Source organism: Canis aureus, chromosome 8 (genome assembly GCF_053574225.1).
Source record: "Canis aureus isolate CA01 chromosome 8, VMU_Caureus_v.1.0, whole genome shotgun sequence".
Taxonomy (NCBI): domain Eukaryota; kingdom Metazoa; phylum Chordata; class Mammalia; order Carnivora; family Canidae; genus Canis; species Canis aureus.
The window spans coordinates 71,036,667-71,061,766 of NC_135618.1; the positions used below are offsets into that span (position 1 = coordinate 71,036,667).

The 25,100-nt window shown below is 46.1% G+C and overlaps 1 protein-coding gene across 5 annotated transcripts in view; it reads left to right on the plus strand.

Moving 5' to 3' along the window:
• Positions 1–25,100, plus strand: part of HIP1 (huntingtin interacting protein 1) — a 156,756-nt gene that overhangs the window by 90,067 nt on the left and 41,589 nt on the right. For all 5 annotated transcript variants that reach the window (XR_013385438.1, XM_077908180.1, XM_077908176.1 and 2 more), the window contains exons 2-4: positions 14,851–14,914; positions 18,415–18,557; positions 18,814–18,870. Coding sequence is in view for 4 of the 5 variants with exons in the window: in XM_077908180.1 (XP_077764306.1) it covers positions 14,851–14,914; positions 18,415–18,557; positions 18,814–18,870 (264 nt within the window). In the remaining variant the exon portion in view is untranslated. The remainder of the gene's footprint in view (positions 1–14,850; positions 14,915–18,414; positions 18,558–18,813; positions 18,871–25,100) is intronic.

Genomic DNA, 25,100 nt, shown 5'->3' on the forward strand with positions numbered 1-25,100 from the left:
AATGATCAGCAAACGTCTCATGGGACCACCCAAGGCTTGACTCCGTAGGCAGACGTGCCTGGAAAGTGACCATGACACATTTCTCTGGGGTGACACCTGCGAGCGGGGCATTGCAGTTTGGGTTGCTTAGGAGACAGAGCGGATGCTTCCTCTGTGACAAGAGAAGCAGAACTGTAGTGGAGGGGCGGCCAGCCCGAAGCCACGGCAGGTGAGCAGAGAGGACATGGGCAAGGAGACTGAGGGTCTCAGTACCTACCCTCTTGCCCTGCCTCCCAGGCCCTTCCAAAGGTCTAAGTGCCCCCCACCCCCACCCCACAATAAGCAGTCATGGAAGGAGATGCCTGGGGTGTGGAGCAAAGGAGTGGCCCTCTTCAGAAACTGGGCTGCTCAAGTCTGTGGGCAGGGTGGGCATGGGCTTTTAGGTCAGGGGATGAAAGTACAGGTGATATGGCAATCTCTGCCCAAGGATATGACAGGATGACCTGGCGGAAGGGGACTCTTGGGGCAGTAGTCATTGTCAAACCGGGCGGTAAGCTGGAACCATGGAGGTGACAGAAGACGGCGTGCTGGCTTCTCCAGGTCGGCAGGGACAAAGTGGGGTGCCCTCCCATTCTGTCATCTGTAGCGCCCATAATAAATGGTCTGATTTGGAGGCTGTAGGTAGAAGATCTGGGGATCTTCGGGGATGCAGAACTGGAGGGCTCCTAGCCTGGTGGCCAGGGAAACCAGAGTAGGAAGGATGCATGACAGCAAGGGGACAGGATGATCTGGGAAGGCCTCCCAGAGGATGGCAAGTGTGGGGAGGGGTGTTCTAGCAGGGAGGCTGGGCTCTCACTTGGCCACTTGGAGTAAGAGGACCCTTGGGACTAGTAACCAGGGGCAGACGGGAGAGGGGTCTTGTGTAGAAAGGGAGAGTGCTCTTCTCAGGATTCACAGGCATCCTGCATCATTTTCAGAGGAGGAAGGATAGGGACAGGCATACCTTGGAGGAACTGCTGGTTCCTTCGTTCAGTTCTAGACCACCATAATAACATGAATATCACAATAAAGCAGGGTCAAATGAAATTTTTATTTCCTAGCACATATAAAAGTTATATTTATGCTGTGCTGTAGTCTGCTGAGGGTGCAATAGCATTATGTCTAGAAACAGATGTGTATACCTTAATTAAAAATACTTTATTGTTAAAAAATGTTAACCATCATCTGAGCTTTCAGCAAGTCATAATCTCTGATCACAGATCCCCATAACACATATGATAACGATAAAAAAAATTTGAAAGAAAAAAAAATTGAAAGATTGCAACAATCACCAACATGTGACCAGAGACACAAAGTAAGCAAATGCTTTTGGGGAAATGATGCTGATACTTAACTTGCTTGATGCAGTCTTAGTTGCCACAGACTCTTCAATTTCTTTCTTTCTTTCTTTCTTTCTTTCTTTCTTTCTTTCTTTCTTTCTTTCTTTCTTTCTTTCTTTCTTCTTTTTACTCAATTTCTAAAAGAAAAAAATGCAGTGTTTGTGAAACAGTAAAGCAAAGTGCAGTAAATCGAAGCACATCTGTATCTGTCTCTGGCAAAAGAGATGGTTGTTGCAGCCCCCTACCTTTTCATTCTGGAAAGATCCTGTGCCTGTGTGTTCTCATTCATATGACCCCGTCTGGGGAAGGGGAACCAGCCTTGGAGCTGCCATTCCAATGGAAACACCGTGGGAGGGCCTGGAGGGAAGGATGGTAATGAGGAGCCTGCGCCCAGAGCCCCATCCCTGACCCCTGGACCCTGGGAAGTGAGGAGACGTTCATTTTGTCTAGACTGCCTCCCACTCTGCCTCCCATCCTCTCCTCCCTGCACAGATGTTGCCTCCATCATTCACCAGCTGTGGCTAATCCTGAGTCCTCACCCACCTGCCCCTGCAGCATTGACACACTCTCTTCATCAAGAGGGGTAACCCCCACCCCTCGATTCTCCTCCTGCCTCGCTGGCCGTTTTTTCTCAGTCTCCTTCCCCCGTTCCTCTATTCCTGCCAGAATCATGGGCTCAGAAGGCATAGGGGGCCTGGAAGACCATCTTGTGTCAGCATTCCTTTGACAGCTGAACACCTGCCACCCAGACCAAGCATCAGTGTCCACCTGCCAAGGTCTCCTGTCTACTTATTGCTGAACTCGCTTTATCTTTATCTTTAAAGCCAGATCTATTGAAATGTAATTTATATGCCATTAAAGTTTACCATTGTTGGTGTCTAGTTCGATGAGTTCCTATAGTCCCATGCAATTAGGTAACCTCCACACGACTGAGATTTAGGATGGGTCCATCATCCCCCACATTCCCTCATGCCCCTTTGTAGCCACCCCCTCCTCTACTCTCAGCCCCTGGCAACCAGCGACCTATTTTTTTTAATGTTTTTTGGGTTTCTTTTCATTCTTCAAATTCTAACTTTTCCAGAATGTCCTATAAATGGAATCCTGCAGTTTGTGGCCCTTTGAGTCTAAATTCTGTCACTCGACATCATACTTTGAAGATTGACCCACGTTGTTAGTGTGAATCAATCCTTCGTTTCTTTTGATTGCCGAGTAGCTTCTTGTGGCGTGGCTGTACCCCATCTTGTTCATTCACCCCCAGGTTGAAGGACATTTGTACTGTTTCCAGGTTGGAGGATGATGGACACAGAATGCTGCTTCTCTTAATTCTCACTGCTGGGTTGCACTGGAGCCCTGAGGTCCTCCACTTCCCAGGTGCTGAGAATTGAGGTATTTAAAGACCTTGGTGCCATTTCTTGCTCATCCCTGCTTCCTGCCACCCCTTGCTCTGATTTCTCTTCTTTCACCTGACCTTGTGTGGTTCTCCATCCTAGTTGGTTTGCTTTGCACCCACCCACATTATCAGTATTCCTCTTGAATGGGACACCGAGAGCAGCATGCCGGATCCGCTGCCCCAGAGGATGTCTGGCATGTGGTAGATTGCATCAGTACTCTCGAGTGCAATCGAAAAGCCATGAAACCAAGGACTGGCTCTTGTTCTTGATCGTATACTTCTGTTGAGGTAGCTCAAAATGAAATTAGTTTATTGAATTTTATGTTATGATAGTGGCCGCATTGTCTTGTTAACTCAGCCAAACGTACTGGGAATTTACTGTCCGATCATGTACAGTTGGGCTCACCCATGGTCACACCCTTCTGCTATCACCCAGACTCATTTGCAGTTGCTCCAGACATTGCTTGAATCTGTCACTGTGCCTTCTGTATACTCTCACACTGGTAAACACGGGGGTGGACACAGGTCTGGGACACGGGTACACCTTACTCCAAGGTGATATAGTCAATAATCAGCACCTGCCAACACGGACAGCTGCCTCGAAGCTCTTCCAGCTAGCCCAGGGCCTGGCAAGCTTTTTCTGCAAAGGGCCAGATAGTAAACATTTTTGGATTTGTGACCAGATGCTTCCTCCTCCTCCCTGCCTCCACTCCCCTTTAAAAATGCAAAAACCAACCTTAGCTCACAGGCCACATTCGACTGGCAGTCAGTGGTTTGCAACCCTGGTGTCCTAGTTTCTTGTCCTTGTCTATGAGATGTTATAAGAAACTTTGTTAGATGCCTCAATGCTGGAAATTCAGACACACACCCTGTCTACTTGATTTTTCTGAAATGTTGCCCTAGACTCTAGAGGATGCATCACCTTCTCTTGCTCCCTTCATCCCTTTTGTGTTACTCATCCAAGTCAGAAGCTCAACCTCACTCAGTCCTGGGGGGCTCTCTGACAGTCTCCTGATTCATCTTGGGTTTTCCTTTTCATTGCTCTTTCTGCCTTTTTTCAGTTCAAAGATCTTCTGGATGGAAAAGACCGAGGTAGAATAGGAGTTTATTATCCATGGTGCACCACTGGCTGAAAACTGTGTGCCCATCCCTTCTAGTTCTTTTTGCTTTTCATGTGATAAGATAGCCCTTTTGGGTCCTCCATGTTCTCAGGGAGCTTCATCTCATTTTGGCTTTTGCTTTCTGAGTACCACTCATCAGGCTGTGCCACTCCTTAGATGTAGGCGATAAGTAGCTTATGCACCCATACTGGTTTCATTTTTCATAAAGCGTTGCTGAAATTGCACAGTCAGAAAAGAGGGAAGGAAAGAACAGGAAGAGGAAGAAGGATGGTCCTTATCTCCCTACAATTAACTATTGGATAGCAGGGTCCATTTTCTTTCAGCTTGTGTTGTCCAGCAGCACTTAGGTCAGCACCCCACACCCACACCAGGTGGTCCAATTGTACAGATTGTCCATGCCAGTCTGTGCAGAAGGCCCAGCTGGGCTTGCAGAGTTCATAGTCTTACAGCCTAGGCAGTGGCTCTGCACTACCTCTGACAGGTGTTCCAAATCATGATTCCTCAGCGTCTTCCACATTATCAAAAAAAAAAAAAAAATCATCTTACACAAAACCTCAAATTTGCCATCTTATCCAATTTAAAGTGTATAATTGAGTAGCATTTAGTGCATTCATGGTGTTGTGCAACCATTATCACTATCAAAATTCAGAACGTTTTCATCACCCAACAGGAAACCCCATCCCCATTAGTCATTCCCTATCCCCCGTCTTCCCAGCCCCTGGCACCCACCATTCTTCCTTCGTTCTTCCTTGGGCTCTTCAGATTTGACCATTCTTAGGTCTCCGATACACAGAATCAAACAATATGTATCCTTTTGTGTCCTGCCTAACATCACAGAGGATGATATCCTCCAGGTCCATCCGTGTTATAGTGTGTGGTGGGGGTTCTTTCCCTTAAAAAGGCTGAAGTGAAGAGACCATGTCTTGTTTATCCATTGCTCCATGGATGAATACTTGGGTTGCTTTCACCAGTGTTCTCCACTTTGAGTACCACTTTCTGGCCGTATCGAGGTGTGCTGAACCAGCCTGGCCACCCTCTTCCACCCAACACAAGCTTGTACACCTAGCCAGTTAACAAAGTGATTGACATTTTTTAAACTTCTCAAATTAAAAAAAAAAAATATTTTATTTGTTTTAGAGAAAGGACAGTGGGGCAAGCAGAGGGAGAGAGAGAGAAAAAAGAATCTTAAGCCCCAACAGGGAGCTCAGTCTCATGACCCTGGTATCAAGACCTGAGCCGTAATCAAGACTCGGATGCTTAACCCACTGAGCTACACAGGTGACCCAACAGGATTTTTAACTGAAGAGCTGTGAGGGACTTGGAGGAGGGAGATAAGGCATCCTAGACAGGAGAGGGGAGTACACATGATAATGAGCACTGACAAGGATGTCTGCTTGGAGAGGACTGGGCAGACCAGGCCTTCTTCCATCAGCCCTTCTGAGCACCAGGCAGTGTGTACTCACTGAGGGGCACCAGAGGAGAATACAGCACCTGCCCTGGTGGAGATCATTGTTGGGTGGGGAAAGACCAAGCAAATCAACTAACAAAGGAATTTCAGGTTGTGATAAACCCTTAGCAGGAAGTAACCAGGGTGGTTGTGAGTCTGCCTTCAGCTCAGGTCATGATCCTAGGGTCCTGGGATCGTGTCCCACTTAAAAAAGAGAGAGAGAGAGAGAAGATTTAAAAAGACTTGTGGGACACCAGCTGCCAAATACCGCAGCCAAGACCAGAGCAGTCTCAGTGCTGAAGGCACTTGCCCCGATCCCCACACATTCTCTTCCCAGTGTGGAGGGCCACATTTCCTCGTCTGTGCCTCAACTGTACTTCCCTCAGGCTCTTGTGACCTCAACTTGGTTCTGAACTCTGCCATCCTGGTCTAGGCTCAATGTCCCAGTCACGAACTTAAGCTGTGCCCAATGGGCTTTACCAGGATGTGCCATGCGTCCCTAGAATCTTACCCTGTCCTTCCCTGTTGCCAGCCCCAGCCCTCCCTGGACAGGGCTGGCTGCTCAGAGGATCCCTTTCTGCCCTCTGCCTCAGCATCAGGCATGTGGAAAGAAGGTCCCCTTAGCCTTATGTTGGCTGAACTGGGCTCGTGGAGGCTGTGGCAGGGACGCAGGCTGGTTGGGAGAAGGGCGATATGCCCAAGGGCAACTTGCAGGTGTTCGAAGGATCATTCCTCTGGTCTGTTTACCTCAGACTTCCAAACCTGATGAGGGAAGCACACTGGAAGCTGTCCACAATTCCCAGCCCTCTGAGTGGGCAGTAGTCTCCTGGGGCCATTGGCAGTCGCCACCTGTGACTTGCTCAGCCACCTGTGCCCCGCATGCTCTTTGCGTTTACTTTCTCTACCTGAATTCTTTCTTAAAAAAAAAAAAAAAAAAAAGATTTTACTTATGTATTCATGAGAGACACAGAGGGAGGCAGAGACATAGGCAGAGGAAGAAGCACTCCCCATGGGGAGCCCGATGTGGGACTCGATCTCAGATCATGACCTGAACCAAAGGGGGATGCTCAACCCCTGAGCCACGCATTTGCCCCCACTGCCTGCATTCTATCTCACTTTCTCCTCTTCCCTTCTGCCCCACCTGGTCTCACATTTCCCTCTGCATGGCCCTGGGCAGGGGTCCTTCCAGTCTCTTGCTTCAGGACCTGCCGCCCCGATCCCCACACATTCTCTTCCGCCTGGCCCTGCTGTGGAACCTTTGCAAGCCAGCCTGAGCAAGAGGCCCCTGCCAGGCACTATGTGTGTGACCAGGCAGTGCCTAGCTGACCCCCGCTGGCCGAGCCCAGGCCTGCTTCCTGCAGAAACAGGGCCCCACAGGTTTTCCATTGGCTGCAGCCTGGCTGAGGCTGCCCTAAAGGAGTGGAGGATGGAGCAGAAGGAGGGGGAGGAGAGACTGGGAGAAAGTCACCCTTCCCGCAGTGCCTGCTGATAATTGGCTCTCCGGAACCAGCTTGGGACACAAGGGCCAGCTGGGCCAGGAAGCCGTGGACAATGCTGCTCTTTCAGGGGGGACTCTGCGTGGTCATAGGTCCTGTGTGACTCCAGGGAAATCTGGAGCACAGCCTGTTCTCAGAGGATGTTCTCTAACCTAGACCGGAGGTAAGCAATCGAGCCCCAACTTCCCACCCTCTGCCCGGTTGCAGGCATAGCCCACTTCAGAACCTGATGACTTCCTTCAAGGACAGTCTGGGGAGGAGAGGAAGTGGAAATGTATTTTCTCAGGAAACCTTGAATCATCACGTACCTGGTGCTTTTTAGAGGGGGGGGGGTGGAGCACTAGGAAGCAATCAATCCTTAATAATCTAATGATTTATTAAGACTCTGCACCTGCCTTAGTAGCTGTGGGCCTAAGGGCCCTGGTTGGAAGAAGACAGGTCTTGGCCCTCGGGATTAAATTAATCTCGCTGGGGAGGTGAGGCAACATACCAAGTGTCAAACACTAAGAGAAATTGAAATTAAAAAGAAAGTAGGAGGGGCCCCTGGGTGACTCAGTCAGTTGAACATATGACTCTTAGTTTTGGCTCAGGTCGTGATCTTGAGGTCATGGGCTTGAGCCCAGCATCAGGCTTCCCACTCAGCTTAGAGTCTGCTTGAGATTTCTTTCATCTGCCCCTCCCCGTGCTCTCTCTCTCTTAAATAAAAAATTTCCAAAAATAAACAAAAACTAGGAAAGTAGAAATTATTGGCCAGAGTTTCTGGCCAGTCTACAGATTAAGGTTTGGTCTACCCTGGGAAGACAACTGGGATTTGGAATGTAGAAGGAAGTGAGCGCATGTGACGTGGGGTAGCATCTGAAGCATAGAGTTTGACAAAAGCACAGGAAACTCGTCATAGCCGGGAACTTCTGCCATGGAAATGCCCCCAAGTCTGACATTCCGAGGGCCCTGAAGGACCCACAGACTGCCTTTATGAGCCCAGAATGCGGAGGCTCAGCCCTGCCAACGAGCCCAATAAATCCCTGGCTCAGAATCGGGTGGCCTGCCTACAGCCATGGGCTGGGCTCTCCTCTGGGGCACTTGTACGTAGAGAAGCATTGGTCAGAAACTTAGAGCATGTCCGCTGCAGTAAAGTGGGAGCTCCTGTGAGCTGCCAGAGAAAGGTCTGGGGCAGTCCTCAACAGGGCAGGCAGGGTGTGCAGATGTCTCGTAGCTGTTGGTTTGGGCAGAAACTTCAATCTGCGGCCTGTTGCCAGGCTAGACCCTTTGTCAGTGTCCTGGACTCCCACTGGGGGCTGTGACTGTATCTGCACATGGAAATTATTCCATACTTTCCTCAGGGCACTGGAGAGGTAACTCCTCACACCCAGGAGGATGGAAGGGCCTTTATATCAGGCCTTTTTCCTGCTCAAGAGCCTTCTATGGATCCTTAGTACCCATCAAGCCATCATTGATATGCAAAGCCCTCCATCATCTGAAGGGCCTTTACAGAATCTAAAAAGAAGGAACCTAAAAATCATCTAATCCAGCCTGAGTCCTTTCCATAGTAACCCTGAGGATAGGTTGCCATCCCTCTGCCTGTATACTTCTAATGGGGAATTCTCTCTTCACCAGATGGCTTTAAGTCCACCCTGTACTTCTACCCATTGGTCTAGGTTTGATCCTTGGAGTTATTCTTCCTTCCTACATGACCACCCTTCAGAATGTTGATATTCCTCTAAATTTTCCTCAGTTCCCAGGTTCATCCCAATCCAGGTTACTCTCTTCTAGAAGTGGTCAGTTTTTCACATAATGTATAAAGCCTCAAACCGAATAGTGTTTTACGCGTGAATTGATCCCACATTGAGAGTTGGAACCATCCCCTCCCTCATTCTAAACACTATGCTCCTTTTAATACATCCAGAGCTCAGATTTGCATTTTGATCAACCACATGAGAATGTTGCTTCTAATAAGTTAGCAGCAAAATAAAACACCTAACACATTTCACAAGTGCTGATTTAAGTCCTGTCTCCCCTGTGCCAGAGAGTTAGATCTAAATATAGGGAATCTCCTGGGTTGCATCTTGAGAAATTTAACCCATTTTTCCAATTGGTGGAAATCATCTGGATTCTGATTCTGTGCCGCCAGCATGGAGGGCCATGTCTAGTGTGGGGATTGCGACTCAAAGCCTGAGCTACAGAGCCACATGGTGCGGTCTGAGTCTCAGCTCAGTGCTTGCTGGTGGAGAGGCTTGAGCAATTTACTTAGTCTTTGTAAGCCATGGTTTCCTTGTCTGTGAAATGGAGGTGGTTAATACTAATACTCACCTACTTGGAGAATGTAGAATTAGAAGACTTTAATGAGATAATTCACACAAAATGCTTATTATTAGCATAGGGCCTGGCAGCAAGCACTCATTACCTGCCATTCTCTTAGTGATCATTACCACTGCTCATTGACTTCCCCTTTAAAAAAAAAAATAAAAATTAAGATTTATTTATTCATGAGAGAGAGAGGCAAAGACACAGGCAGAGGGAAAAGGAGGCTCCTCATAGGGAGCCTGATGTGGGACTCCATCCCCGGACCTAGGATCACACCCTGAGCCAAAGGCAGATGCTCAACCACTGAGCCACCCAAGCACCCCCCCCCCCCCATTAGGGCTATTTCTCACCCAGAACCATCCTGGCCTCTTCCTCGGCTTACAGGGTCCTCTCCGCCTGAGACCTGCTGCCTCTGTTCCCCCACCTTTCTATACTCAAAACCTCTGCAGCATCTTTGATGCTTCCCTTGCAGTGTCCTCTGTACCCAGGAGCTCCTATTGGCCAATCCCATTGAAATTCACTTTAGAGGGCACCTGCGTGGCTCAGTCGGTTAAATGTCCGACTCTTGATCTTGGCTCAGGTTGTTATCTCAGGGTGATGGGATCGAGCCCTGTGTTGGGGAAGTCTCAGGGTGGAGTCTTTGTCCCTCTCCCCCTGTTTGTCCTCCTTCTCTCTCAAAATAAAGAAATAAATAAAAATCTTAAGAAGAAAAAAAATTCATTTTAAGGCGCACCTTTTCTTGGACTCTGTATTTTCATCTCCATCATCATGACTGAGGCTCTACTCTCCATTCTCTGTGGTCACTAGCTTCCTCCTGCAGGCCCCTTCCTCTTCTACTCTGGCCTACACATCCCTGCTGCCCCTCCACAACCCGCTCAGAGCTCAGAAGCCCTCTCTGACTCTATATCCATCCCTTCGTCGCCCTCTCTGACTCCATCCCCATCCCTCTCTTGCCTCCACTCTGCCCACCAGCTACACAGCCTGCTTGTTCCCAGCCATTCCTCACGCCCGGTGGCCTTGTCCTCTATGACTCCAACCTAGACCCAGCCCCCAAGCCCCCGAGCCTGCCAGCCCCTCCTCAGTCCAGAGCTGTCACGAAGGTTCAGGGCCAGGCTTTCAGGGATCTAGCTGACCAGGTTTGGAATCAAATAGTATAACCTTGGGAGGGTTGCTTGGCCTTCTTTTTTTTTTTTTTTTAAGATTTTATTTATGTATTCGTGAGAGACACACAGAGAGAGGTGGAGAAGCGGGCTCCATGTGAGGGAACCCGATGCGGAACTCAATTCCAGGACCCTGGGATCACAACCTGAGCCGAAGGCAGATGCTCAGCCACTGAGCCACCCATGCGTTCCAGTTTTCTTATTTTTGTGAATAAGACTGCTAATGACCACAAGCTTGGGCAATGGGGTCATTAGTCAGTGTAAAGAAATATTTGTAAAATAAATCTAAACCCCGGCCATCATGACTCCCCTCAAGGCCCTGAGATGATTTCTAGCATGTTTGGCTAACAAGGATTCCTCCTCTTCCTTGTAGCCCATACTACTGACTGCCTCTACCAAACCCCCTAGACCTTGACTACATCCAGTCCAGCACCTTAGCACACCTGGGTCTGTTGTCATTTTACATTTTTATGCCCCTTATACTTCCATATGGAATCAGGTGGCCTTTTAAGGGCCCAGTAAATGTGGTGGCTTTGGCCAGAGGCCGTCTACAGCCAGGATCCTGTCACTGCTCAGGAGCCAGGGAGAAACATAGCTTAAACCACCGTAACCCACCTGAGGGAGTCAATGAGGGGTGAGGGTGGGGAGAGTGACCTGGGATGGGCCTGGAGACAGAAGCTGAGAAATGAGGTCCAAGCAAGGATTAGTGAAGAGGAAGCTGGCACCGGGCCTCCCTGGGAGGGAGGGGAATAAGCTTTGCACTTCTTTGTCACAGAATCTCACATGTGAGATTCTGCCTTGACTGGCCTTACCTCTGATGGGAGAAGACCCTGTGTTAGGTAGAGGCTTTCTGGAGGCTGCCTTGACAAAACAGCACAAATAGAGTAGCTTAAAAAGAACAGAAGTAGGGCACCTGGGTAACTCAGTGGTTGAGCATCTGCTTTGGGCTTAGGTCATGATCCCAGGATCCTGGGATCGAGTCTTGCATTGGGTTTCCCACTGGGAACCTGCTTCTCACTCTGCCTGTGTCTCTGCCTGTGTCTCTCATGAATAGATAAATAGAATCTTTAAAAAAAAAAAAAAGAAGAAGAACAGGGCAGCCCCGGTAGCCCGGTGGTTTGGCGCTGCCTTCAGCCCGGGGTGTAATCCTGGAGATCTGGGATCGAGTCCCATGTTGGGCTCCCTGCATGGAGCCTGCTTCTCTCTCTCTCTCTCTCTCTCATAAATAAATAAATAAATAAATAAATAAATAAATAAATAAATAAATAAATAAATAAATAAATAAATATATATATATATATATATATATATATATATATATATATATATATATATATATAAAAAGAACAGAAGTTTATTCTCCCCATTCTAGAGGCTAGAAGTCCAACATCGAGGTGTCGGCAGGGCTGTCCTCCCCCTGAAGGCTCTAGGGAATCCTCCCTTGCCTCTTCCTAAGCTTCTGGTGGTCGATGGCTTTCTTGACATTCCTTGGTTTATAGGTGGTTCACTCTAATCTCTGCCTCTGTCTTCACATCTGTGTCTTACCCCATGTGTCTGTGTGTCCCCGTGTCTTCCCGTGGTCATCTTCTAAGGGCAGCAGTCATACCAGATTTAGGACCCACCCTAATCCATTATGACCTCCTCTTAACTAATTACATCTGCAAAGATCCTACTTCGACTAAGATCACATTGCTGGGTACTGGGGAGGTTTGGATGCAAACACATCTTTTTCGGGGGAGACACAATTCAACGCGCAACAGAGCTTGATGCTGTTGGAGAGTGGAAAGAAAAAAGCACTTGAAAAAGTAGACTTAAAGAACACAGCGCAGGGGCATCTGGTGGCTTAGTTGGTTAAGCGTCTGACTCTTGATTTCAGCTCAGGTCATCATCTCAGGGTCATGAGATCAAGCCCTACATCAGGTTTTGCACTCAGCAGTAATTGTGCTTGTCCCTCTCCTTCTCCCTCTGCCCCTCTCTGTTCTCTTTGTCTCTCTCTCTCTGTCAAATAAATGAAATAAAATCTTAAAAAAAAAACAAAACAGCCCAAAGTTATACAAACCAGATTTGAAAGAACATATCCTGATAAAGCCTAGAAATAACCTATTTTGTACAATATGTTTACATTTACATGTACATAGGTATGTATTTTTCCCAGATAAAGACTCAAACGTAAAAAAACTAACAAACACTTAGAAGACAATGTAGGAGTCTACCAGCATGATCCAGGGGCAGGAGAAGCTATCAAAGCTGAGGTGAGCATATGTAACCATGTAAGGCAGTTGACAACCATGAGAGCATGTAAGGAAATACTCAAAACTCACTAGCAATCAGGGAAATACAAAATAAAGTCACAGCGAAACGTCACCATGACAAACAAAAAAGATGGTGACCGGGATGCTTTTGTACATTGCCAGTGGAAGTGTACATTAATCATTTGATGATGTTAAGGAAGTATCCTTAAAATTTTAGATGTGATATAATGGTATTATGGTTAATTTGTAAATCATCTTTTTTTTTTTCTGCTTAAAAGGTTCTTCCTGAACTATTTCCTCATAAAATGATGTAATGCCTGGGATTTTACTTAGATGATCCAGGAAGCAAGGTGGTTAGTGGCTGATGGTAGGAAGGAAGGGTCAGTACACTCACAGGCATAGGCCAAATCTAGACCACTGCCTAGTTTTTTGTATATAAAGTTTTATTGGACTGTAGCCATGCTCATTCTGCTACGTATTTGTTTAGTATCTGTGAGGCTTCTTTTGTGTTCCAGCTTCTGCAGAATTGAGGACTTGCTTGGAGAACCATGTGGCCTGCAAAGCCTAAAATATTTACTAACTGACCCTTTACAGAAATGTTAGTGAACCATTGTCCATAAGGAAGGCAGTTTGGCTGCATGTTTGTAATGGTTGACTCTGAGGGCTGTGAGTGATGATTAGTCTTCAGTTTGTCTGTGTTTGGATCTTTCCATAATGAGAAGTTTAAAAAAAAAAAACAACACAACACTTTAACTTAGTGTACCCCGCTTCTAGGAAATCTACCTGTTGGAAATGAAGGCATCAATTAATAAGGATACATGTATAAGGATGTTTACTAAAATGGTTACAGTGATTTAAAAAACCCCACAACAATGAAAAACCAATTGCCTACCTGTATGAGAATGTTTATATAAATCACACCAACCCATACGATGGAATATTATGCTGTCTTTTTAAAGAATGAGCTAGCGGGACACCTGGGTGGCTCAGCGATTGAGCGTCTGTCTTCTGCTCAGGATGTGATCCTGGGGTCCGGGATGAGTCCCACATGGGGCTCCCTGTGGGGAGCCTGCTTCTCCATCTGCCTGTGCCTCTGCCTCTCTCTATGTGTGTGTGTCTCATGGATAAATAAATAAAATCTTTAAATAATAATAATAATAATTAATTAAAAATAAAGAATGAGCTAGAATTTTGCTATCCTGCTTAGAGAATTTTTCGTATTTTCAAGTGAGAAAAGTAGGATGTAGAAAAGTCTGTATTTGACGATTCCATTTCTCTAGAACAGTGGTGGAATTAACCCCTTCGGTAGGCAGAGAGGTGCATGTGCATGAGTGTGTATGATGCATAGCACATTAACATGGCTCTGGGTGGAATGCCATCTCTGGAAGAGGAGCACAGGAAAACAGAAAAAGGAAAGGACCTATATTTAAACAGCCTACATGTTATGATCCTGTTTATGCGTTTGTGTTAAGTTGTACTCCTATGTACACGTGCTTTGCTAAATTCCAAAGAGAGTTATGATTTTTAACACAACTGGAAGGGAGTGAATATTTTTAATGCGCTACACAAGTAAGGAAATTAAAAGGGGGGGGGTATCCCTGAGTGGCTCAGCAGTTTAGTGCCTGCCTTTGGCCCATGGTCTGATCCTGAAGTCCTGGGATCGAGTCCCACATCAGGCTCCTGCATGGGGCCTGCTTCTCCCTCTGCCTGTGTCTGTCTGTCTCTCTCTCTCTGTCTCTCATGAATAAACAAATATAATCTTTAAAAAATAAAAAAATAAATAAAGGGGATTTGGGTAGGGTTGGAAGGTGCCCAGGAGTGGGAAAACAAGAGATAAGAGTGACCTCTGCAGACCTGGGCTAGCTGGGGAAGACTCTGTGGAAGGTTCTAGCGGTGAGAGAGAGGGGTGGCTGGATGGCCTTTGGGCCACAGCCGCTCCCTGATCTCAGTGCCTCTTCCTCCTGCTCCCGGAGAAATAATGTTTCCCTGGGGGATGAAAAGCATCCCTTTGTGCAGGCTTTAATTGCCATGTTGTTGTGCCAAGTGAATGAGTGGCAGGCGGGCACAGCAGCTGGGCACAGCCAATGCCAGGCAACAAAGCCCGCTGCCTTAGGACAGCCGGGGCCAGCTGGCCTGGGAGCTCTGCCCACCTCTGCCCCCCGCTAGAGGCCCTGTACCAGGACCTCCAGGACAGAGGGGTCCTCGGGGATCTGGGGAAGAGTCCTTACAGGGAGACAGGGGTGGGGTGCCTGAGAGGGTCTCAGATACTCTAGAAGCTTATTCATCTCAGCCTCCTTTCCCTTCCCCCTCCCTCTTGTTTTTCAGACTGTCAGCATCAATAAGGCCATTAATACGCAGGAAGTGGCTGTAAAGGAAAAACATGCCAGAAATATCCTTTTGGATGTTGCTTGAGAAGACCAACCCCAAGGCGGGTCAAATTGTGGGGACTGAGGTCGGGGTGAAGTGTCCTTAGTCAGCTGCAGGAAGGGGAACCCCCACATTGGCCAGGTCTCCAGTGGGGTTTGAGCAGCCTTGGCTGGCAGCAGCTGGCCTTGGAGACCACAGCTCATCAGGGCAAAGGGACCAAAGCCACCTTCTCGCTCTGTTCTTTTGCTTCCCAAGGACCCCGATCCTCTTAGGACTTACCTTCTCAGAACTGCCACATCTGTACCTCTCTTTGACAGATTTCCCGGGGGCACAGGAGGGATTTTCACAAGTGTGGTCAAAGTACACCAGGTCCTGCACTTGGCGCATAGGGGCCACACAGCCCACCCCCTTGGGAACATGATCCTTTCCCCGTCTCCGAGCTTGAAAACCAAACAAAGGCCTTGGCTGCCTTACTACCCAGGTGCAGGGGTTCAGCCATGGAAATGAGATCCACCTGTGAGCTGGTTCACCCAAAGTCAACAGGGAAGAAGAACCTCAAAGCAGCTTAGGGAACTGGTGGCTTAGAGGTTTTCACCAACCTCCCCACACCCTGCCCCCACACCAAGTTAGGCTCTGGGCAGCCACCCTCAGGGGGTGCAGCTTTGGAGGGAAGTGCAGCCTGCATCTGGCTCTGGGATCCCTTGGGATCTGCCCTTGAGCTATAGAATCCCCAAAGTTCCAAAGGCGAGGCTGCCAGGGGGTTGAAGCCATTATTTCTATGTGTGCTGGGGCGGAGCAGGGTACAGCCCAGAGCCAGTGGGGGCTGGGCTTCTGTCTGGGATGAGCAGCTGCTGCTTGCCTGGGCTCATCACGGTGGCAGTGACACAGCCAGGTCAGAACAGCTCATGTTAAAGCCATCCCACCTCAGCCCCTGGAGAAGACCCTCTGGGTGAGATGGCCAAATAAGTCCCGCACTGCCAGCATCATGCCTAGCGCATGGCAGGCCGTTGGGAAGCATTGCTAACAGCATGTACTGTTCTTTCCTGGTGGGAAAGCAGCTTGTCTTTGGTGCGAAGATACTTTGGTTGTATTTTAGGGCTTTGCTAGAGGATGGGGGCTCTAGAACGTCTCCCAGGTACCTCAGAAACCTGGCCCAACAGCGAACCTAGTTAGACCTTGCCCTTTTATCCCCAGAAAGGCACGGTCCCCTTGCTTTACCAAGTCAAGAAAAGCCTTCATTATAAGTGGCTCAGTTGACTTCCTCAGGGGGATTTACCCAGTCCTGATCCCTGTCTGCTAAGAATACTGATCGGTATTGAGATATAAAATAAGAGATATGGTTTGTGAGAGGCCTATGCGCTGGACGAGGTCTGGCAGGGCCACCATACACTCTTCCAGGGATACCTGGGGGTGTCAGAAGGGGCATCAGAAGGAGATTCTGGAATCCCACCTCTGTAGTAGCCTGGCTTGCTCTGGAGCTTCGAGTGGGTCCAGCAGGGCCTCCATGAGCCTTCATTCCCTTGTCTGTCATTTGAAAATTCTAGTTCTAACCGACTGTGAGTTTCTCTGCCTCACCAATTGAAGAGGCAGATAAATGTTGAAAAGCTTAACTCCAAAAGTAGAGTTTTAAAGCCTAAAGATATCCCAAAACATTTACTCTTTATTGATTTCTTTTTTGGAGACCATCAACTACCCTCAATGCCAGCTGAATAAGCGTTTGGAAGTCTGACATCAGAATTGCTGTTCACACAACCATTTACCCTGGATGTCTAACTTCCCCCACCGCCCCCGCCATGTGTCTACTCCCAGAGGACTAGGGACTGAGTCTTATTTATTTATTTATTTATTTATTTATTTATTTATTTATTTATTTATTTATTTTTAATATCCCTGAGTACCTTTTATAGTGCCAGACACACAATGGGTACCTTAAAATGCTTAGGAAATCAAAGGACAGATAGGTCCCCTTGCCTCTTTCAAAGTCAGGGTGCCAGGCTAGCTTTGCACCTGCTCCAGCTTCTGTTTCAGTACACTGCTCTCAGTAGAGTAACCACAGTCTGCCGTGCGAGGTCAGCCCATGGGATGGGTCAGGAGCTGTCCATTTCTCCTTTTGGCTTTCATCTAGCCCAAGGAGGCTAGTGCTTCAGGGGAGACTGTAGTTATTTCAGAAACCCCTCTAAGACCAAAGCTGACATCAGCTTCCAGACCCAGAAGTCTGTGTTCTATTCTAGCTCACCCGCCTCGAAATGCAAATATCACTCTGGGAAGGAACTTGATGATACCTTCCAGCTCAGAAGCAAAACAACATGTGTTCTGGATGAGTCATAGAGTTTCTGACCCAAGGCAAGTCTTTCTGTCCTACATGGCACCCTGCATCTTACCTAAGCCTTGACAAAGAAGCCCGTCATTCTGGGAAAGACCTATCCTTCAAGTTGATGATGCCCAGTTACTGGGTATAAGCAAACAGTTACAAAGGAAATGTGGACATCCTCTACACAGCCCAAAGGAATTCACTAATTACAGAGGCACTAACTTAAAATCACGCGAGACCAGATGGAGTTTTATTACATGCAGATCATGGCAGAGAGTCCGTGGGTGTGTTTGGAATCAGATCTCGGGTTGAAGTGGCCCCAGGATTCCACATACAGCCAGTGCAAGGTGTAGGGAGAAAGTTGAACTTCACCCTGAATGAGACCAGGAAGTCTTATAGAAGGGGTGGGGTGTAAGAGTCATTTTACATTTTGGGAAAATGCTTCCAATTATGGAATGACTAGTCGTGGGGGTGAAAAGTACAACATCAGAAATATAGCCAGTGGTATTGAAATAGTGTCATCTGGTGACAGGCCATAGCTATGTGAGGTTGTCAAAGCACTGTCGGACACCTGAAATGAATGTACATTGGGTGCCAACTATACTTGAATAAAAAAAATAAATCATGGAAAAGAGCAGAATCCCTACATGGAGAGGAGTCAGAGGCTGCCTGGAAGAGGAGCCAAGGTGCCCCACGAAGGCCAGGGCCCCTGATGAGGAGCTAAAGCATGCCCTCACTTCTTAATATTGGATAAGAAAGAACTTTGAGACACATTTATGTGTTGTTAAAAATGTGAGCTGTCATTCTTCACCTGAAGGCCCCCTCACACCCGCAGCAAACCCAGGGGTAGGACAGAGTCTGCCTCCCACAGCAAAGCTCTGGTATCAACCAAAGCATCTCCCCGGTAAAGGCAAACCAGGACCACCGCTAGCCCAGAGCACACTTGTATAAATTGGAAAACGGGGCAGCTCTGGTGGCACAGCAGTTTAGTGCCATCTTCGGCCCAGGACCTGATCCTGGAGACCCAGGATCGAGTCCCACGTTGGGCTCCTTGCATGGAGCCTGCTTCTCCCTCTGCCTGTGTCTGTGCCTGCCTCTCTCTCTCTCTCTCTCTCTCTCTCTCTCTGTATCTCTCATGAATAAATGGATAAAATCTTTAAAAAAAAAATTGGAAAACACCTGTGCCTATGTTTTCCATGACCCTCCCTCACCATGCATCCTGGGCACCCACCATGAGAAAGGGGCACAGACCTTTTGGTCTGTTGTCAACCGGCTGCCCCTCTCTAGCAACGCTGTCCTCTGCTGGAAGTTCTGCCACGTGTTTCACAAACTTCTCCGAGATGGACACCCGAACGTGAGTTCCTGGGGCTACTGGGGATAGCCAGGGAGCCAGGGATCCATGTGGGGAAAGTGGAATTGCCTGGGGTGAAAGGGGCGCTACTCATTCCCACATAGAGGGGGGTAAGTGCCTCCTTCTCATGTCCTTTTGATTACTGGTTAGAGGCGGGCTTGTCTCTGGCTAGCCTGTCTGCCAAACCTAGCCCCATCTCACACCATCCTCTGTCTCCTTGCCTTCTCTTCTCTCATCAGCTGTTCTCTTCCTTCTCCAGGTCCTGAAGGACTCCCTGAGATACAAAAATGAATTGAGTGACATGAGCAGGATGTGGGTGAGTTTGGAGATGCACCCGGGGGCCTCCTGTACCTGCTTCTCCTTCTCCAGAAGCCACAGAACAAGGACTGTGGAACGGAATGAATTCATCTCTTTCAACTTTCTTAGGATTTCTCTATCTCATGAGCATCAGGGAGGGGTCAACGATGTTCCCCAGTAGTACCATGATATCCACAGTCTTACCTGGGGTCCCTGCAGCTAGAGGGAAGTTCTAGGGCCTGGGAATTTCTCCTGCCAATGGACCCTCACATCGTAACATTCTCCAGGCATTGGGATCCCTCAGCAGTGACTTTGCCACAGTTCCTGCATCTGTCTCTCCTTCTGCAGTCCCATGTGGGTCACAGTACCTTGAGAACTAACATTCCTGATTCTTAATGCCAGTACCTTTTCTTCCCCTTCTTTCCTGAGAATTTAGGGATTCTCAGTGCCTTAGGCTGGGGTGAGAAGGTAGGTGGTGGCTTCAGAATAAACTGGAAAAGAAGGTTTTTATACACATGCCAGAACTCCTCTAGATTCTATTGTCCAAAGAGTATGTGTATGGATGGCACATAATTTACATTTTGAAGACTATCCTGTGTTGATTGTGATACGTCTCTTTGCCCCTACTGATTGAGAGTTCTGGCCCTTTCCTTCAAATTCTTCCCTGTATATGTCTGCACTCACAGAATGTCAGCAATTATGTCATCCAGTCCACCCATTGGTAATGAGAATACAGGCCCTGAGAGGGAAGCAGGTTTTCCTACATCACAGGCTGGTTGGTCTGAACAAAGCTGAGACCAAACATGCTCCCCCAAACCTCCCAGGTGCATGCTGGAGAGCTTTCTATTATATCTCTAAACATGGAAAGCTTGGGTGTTCTTTTTTGTTGGAATTTGTATATTTTTCCACTCTTTTACTTTTGACTTTTCTATATTCTGTGTCCTAGAAAAGTCCCTTATAAATAGCATTTAGTTGGATTTTGTTGTTGCTTTTTCAAGATGACAATCTTGGTCTTTTAGCTGCACATTTACCCCATTTATATTTATTGTAATGCGAGAATTTTTTAGATTTATATTTTCCATCTTAGTTTGTGCTTTCTATTTGCCCCTTCTTTCTTTCTATTCATTTCTTGTCTTCTTTGGATTGACTGGGTATTTTTTTTTTTCATTCCATTCTCCCCTTATTACTAGTTAGGAGGTTTTTTTTAAAACTCTGATTTTTTACTTTTATATGTTATCCAGTAATTACAAAATGTATATTTAGTTTATGAAAAGCTAAAATTCTTATCTTTAACTATTTCCTCTATGACACAAAGACCTTAGAATATTTTTATCCATGCCCTCCCTCTAAACTTGTCTGTTATTGTTGTCATGTATTTTAATTTTGGTTTTATTTTGGTTTTTTTAGACTCTATACAAGATATTTTAATTTAATTGTTTTATTCTGTGCTCTTTCTTTATATCTCCATTCTAACATCTGAGATCCCTTTTTTGCTTCCTGAATTATTTTCCTTAGTGAGAATCTCATGGTGGCAAATAACCGATTTTACTTGTTTGGGAATGTCTTTATTTCACCCTCCTACATGCAAAATATTCTCTCTGGGTTTAGGATTCTCTGGGGTTATTTTCTCTCAGCACTCTCAGCACAGTTATTTTCTCTCAGCACATAGACGATATTTTTCAAGAATATCCTTCCACTAACTTCTGGATTCTATCATTTCCATGAAGTCGGCTGTCAGACTCATTATCCCTTCTTTGAAGCAAATCTGGTTTTCCTCTGGCCATTTTTAAGTTCTTACCAGGGGTGGCTCAGTGGTTGAGCATCTGCCTTTGGCTCAGGTCTTGATCCCAGGGTCCTGGGATCGAGTCCCATGTCAGGCTCCCCAAAGGGAGCCTGCTTCTTCTTTTGCCTATGTCTCTGCCTCTCTCTCTCTCTCTCCCTCTGTCTTTCATGAATAAATAAATAAAATCTTAAAAAACAAAAGATCTAAGAGTAGATACAGATTTATTTGGAATTCCTTAAACTTCTTAAATCTTCAGTGTAATATCTTTTATTAGTTATGAAAAATTCTCTTTGTCTCTTCAGCTATTGCCTTTGCTCCATTCTATATTTACCTCTGAGACTTTGGTTATGTTATTTTTTTCCTACTCTATCCCCCAGTGTCTGTTTTTTTAAGCAAGCTCTATGCCCAATATGGGGCTTTAGCTCATGACCCTGAGATCAAGAATTTCATGCTACACCAAATAAGCCAGCCAGGTGCCCCCCCACCCCCACCCCATGTCTTTAAACTCCTGCTTCATGGTTTTCTACCTGTTTTCCTCTTTCCTGCATTCTGCATAATTCCAGTAAATCCAACTTTTAGTTCATTTGTTTCATCTGGGCCTAATCTGTTGTTAAACCTCTTCATAAGATATATAATTTTAGTCTAGCTTTCATTTCTTGGAGTTCTTTTTTCCCCCCAAATCTGTTTGTCATTTTTTAATGATTTCTTGTATCCTGCATATATTTTGAGACAGCCTTTTATTTATTAAGACAAATTAAACAGTGATTTCATATATCACTTCTTATACTTCCATTATCTAAAGTCCTTCAAGATCTATTCCTGTCATCCATTGTTTTTGATGAATGTTGTTCATGCTATGGAGTATCTTCTTGTGCTTAGTTATTTTTCACTGTGAGTTGCTCATTTTCCTAAGAATCTTATTTGTGATAAATAAAAATTAAAAAAAAAAAAAAGGGAAACCTGGGTTGCACAGCGGTTTAGCGCCTGCCTTTGGCCCAGGGCGCGATCCTGGAGACCCGGGATCGAATCCCACGTCGGGCTCCCGGTGCATGGAGCCTGCTTCTCCCTCTGCCTATGTCTCTGCCTCTCTCTCTCTCTCGTGTGACTATCATAAATAAATAAAAATTAAAAAAAAAAAAGAAGAATCTTATTTGTGGGAACTCTTTCACATCAGGTTCCTCCAGAGAGAATGGGCATTTGCTTCCATTGAAATCACTCTAAATTAAATTCTCAGCTTAAGGTTTTGTGAATTCCAGGCGGATTCCCTTGAGCTCTGGCTCCTAGGTCCAATTCCCAGGAGTTGTTTTTCCCTCCCTCTGATCTACAACAGTGGTTTGAGGCCCTCAGGGAGAACTCCTTAGGTGCTGGAGTGCTGGGATCTGTTTTATTTCCAGTTCACTCTTAGTTCCCCTATATCAGGGAAGCAATCTTTGCTCTTCCACCAGACTTTTAAACATGGGCAGGCCAGAGCCCTGCCTCCTATCCACCACCTAGCTCCTGAGATCCAGAGAACCAAAGTTTAGTTCACCTGGTGTGGCAAAACCCCTGTCCCCTCCCCACCAACTCCATCACTTATTCCACTTATTCTTCTACTACCTATATGGATTCAGTCCTTAGCCTGAGGATTCCTTACACTCCTGTTAGCTCATTAATGCCTTCAAAAAGAAGTTTTAAATATTTTACTCAATATTTTAGTAGTTTTCAGTAGGAAAGTCAGCCCAGATACCTAGCCTGACTTGTTACCCAAACTGGTATTCCTTTTGGCCTTTTTTCCTATGTAGTTGTCTCTTCCATTTGGCTGAGAGTTTCTGGATATTAGGAACCTTTTTACTTTTTTTTTCAATTAAGACATTTTTTAAGGTTTATTTACTTGAGAGAGAGCATGCACCCCAGTGTGGGGAGAGGCCGAGGGAGAGGGAAAGAATCTCAAGCAGACTCCCTGCTGAGCATGAAGCCTGACCTGGGGCTTGATCCCAGGACCCCAAGATCAGGACCTGAGCTAAAATCAAGAGTTGGCCACTTAACTAACTGAGCCACCCAGGAGGCACCACCCCCCACTTTATTTTTTAGAGCAAGTTTTAGGTTCACAGCAAAATTGAGCAGAAAGTATGGAGATTCCCCCTATACCCCCTGCCCCCAAACAGGTGTAGCATTCCCATTAGGAACATCCCCTGCCAGCGTGGTATATTTGTAACAAATAACACATCTTCACTGATACATCACCTGAAATCTGTAGTTTACACTATAGTTCACCTGTGGTATGTATTGTGACATATATTCTGTGACTTTGGACAAATGTATCAGGACATGTAGCCATTACTGTAGTATCATACAGAATCCTTTTACTGACTTTGAAATCCTCCGTGCTCCACCTATTTGTCCCTCTCTACCTCCCCTGGCCCCTGGCAACCACTGGTCTTTTTTTTTTTTTGTAAGATTTTTATTTTATTTATTTGAGAGAGAGCATGAGCAGGGGAGGAGCAAAGGGAGAGGGAGAAGCAGCCTCTCCATTGAGCAGGGAGCCCGACACATGGCTCATCCCATACCCTGAGATCATGACGTGAGCTGAAGGCAGACACTCAACTGACTGAGCCACCCAGGCACCCCCAACCACTTGTCTTTTTACTGTCTCCACAGTTTTGCCCTTTCCAGAATGTCATAGGATTGGAATCATATAGTATGTGACCTTTTCAGATTAGCTTCTTTCCCTTAATAACATTCAGTTAGGTTCCTCCATGTTTTTTCAGGGCTTGATAGTTCATTTCACTTCTGGTGCTCAGTAATACCCCATTGTCTGAATGTACCACAGTTTATCCATTCACCAATTAAGGTGTTGGTTGCTTCCACGTTTTGCAGTTATAAATAAGGCGTCCATAAACATCCATGTGCAGGTTTTGTTTGAACGTAAGCTTTCATTTCCTTTGGGTAAAAACCAAGGAGTGCTATTGCTGAATTATGTGGTAAGAGTAAGTTCAGTTTTATAAGAAACTGCCAAACTGTCTTCAAGAGTGGCCACACCACTCTGCACTGCCACCAAGCAATGAGTGAGAGCTCCTATTGCTCCACACCCTCACTGGATTTGGTATTCTCAGCATTCTGGATTTTGGCTGTTCTTCTAACTAAATGTGTACTGGTATCTCAGTGTTGTTTTAATTTGTGTTTTCTGGTGACAGACGATGTGGAGCATCTCTCCATCTCTCTTGCTATCTTCTTTGTATATCTTCTTTGGAGAGGTGTCTGTTAAGGTCTTTGGTCCATTTTTTAAAATCAAGTTTCTTGTCATCTTATTGTTGAGGTTTCTTTTTTTTAAAAGGTTTTTTATTTATTTATTAATGAGAGACACACAGAGAGAGACAGGCAGAGACACAGGCAGAGGGAGAAGCAGGCTCCATGCAGGGAGCCTGACGTGGGACTCGATCCCGGGTCTCCGGGATCACACCCTGGGCTGAAGGCAGCGCTAAACTGCTGAGCCACCTGGGCTGCCCATTATTGTTGAGTTTTAAGAATATTTTGTATGTTTTGGATAACAATCTTTTACCAGATGTGTCACAGTCTGTGGGTCCTCATTCTAATGACAGTGACTCTTCCAGATGTTTTTTAATTTTAATGAAGTCCAGCTTGATGATCAATTATTTCCTTCATAGATCACAATTCTGGTGTTCTGTCTAAAAAATCATACTCATACAGAAGGTCATCTGTGTTACCTCCTATGATTTTTATAGTTTTACATTGTACATTGAAGTCTACAATCCATTCGTCTTTTGTTTTTTGGTCCTGGTGCATTTTCATGTGAAATATAGTTATCTTCAGTGATGAGCATAGTTTCGCTTTGTCTGCTTTCCACTAGTTTCTAATTTTTCCATAATGAACAAGTATAACATACAATTCATAAAATATGATTTTTCATAGGAAACTAATACATGAGGAAATAGTGTCATTTTTGGCATTGATATTTTTAACCTACTGTGATGACCCCCGTCCCTTTGGTGACCTTCAAGGCATACTTCAGTGGGGTTCCTGTACTCTAGAGTATGTAGATGCACCCAGAAGAAAATTTAGAAATTAGAACTCATGTGGGAAACACAGCTGTTCAATGGAAGAGTTCTTTTTGCCTCTACCCCTCTTCTTTTTTGTGTGCAACTGGGAGTTGGAAGTGTCACTGCTAATTCCAGCTTCTGGGCAGACTCTTTGGGAAGGCCTATTTGTCCCCAGCTGAGATCTGTCCCATTTCAATCCCCATCCCATGTAAAATGCTCTAGACACTCTTAGTCTGCCGGAGTCCATCTGGAGGTGTTTCCTCTCCAGCACTTAGATAAGAGAGATGGAAGGAAGGAAACAGCCTATGACCAGACTGTGATTACCTAGGATGGGAGACTTCAAATTCTTAAGTCAGAAGCCTTGTCTAAAATTTATGCAAAGGAAGTTCTCCTGTTTGTACATAAGATTATACCATAAGAACGAACATT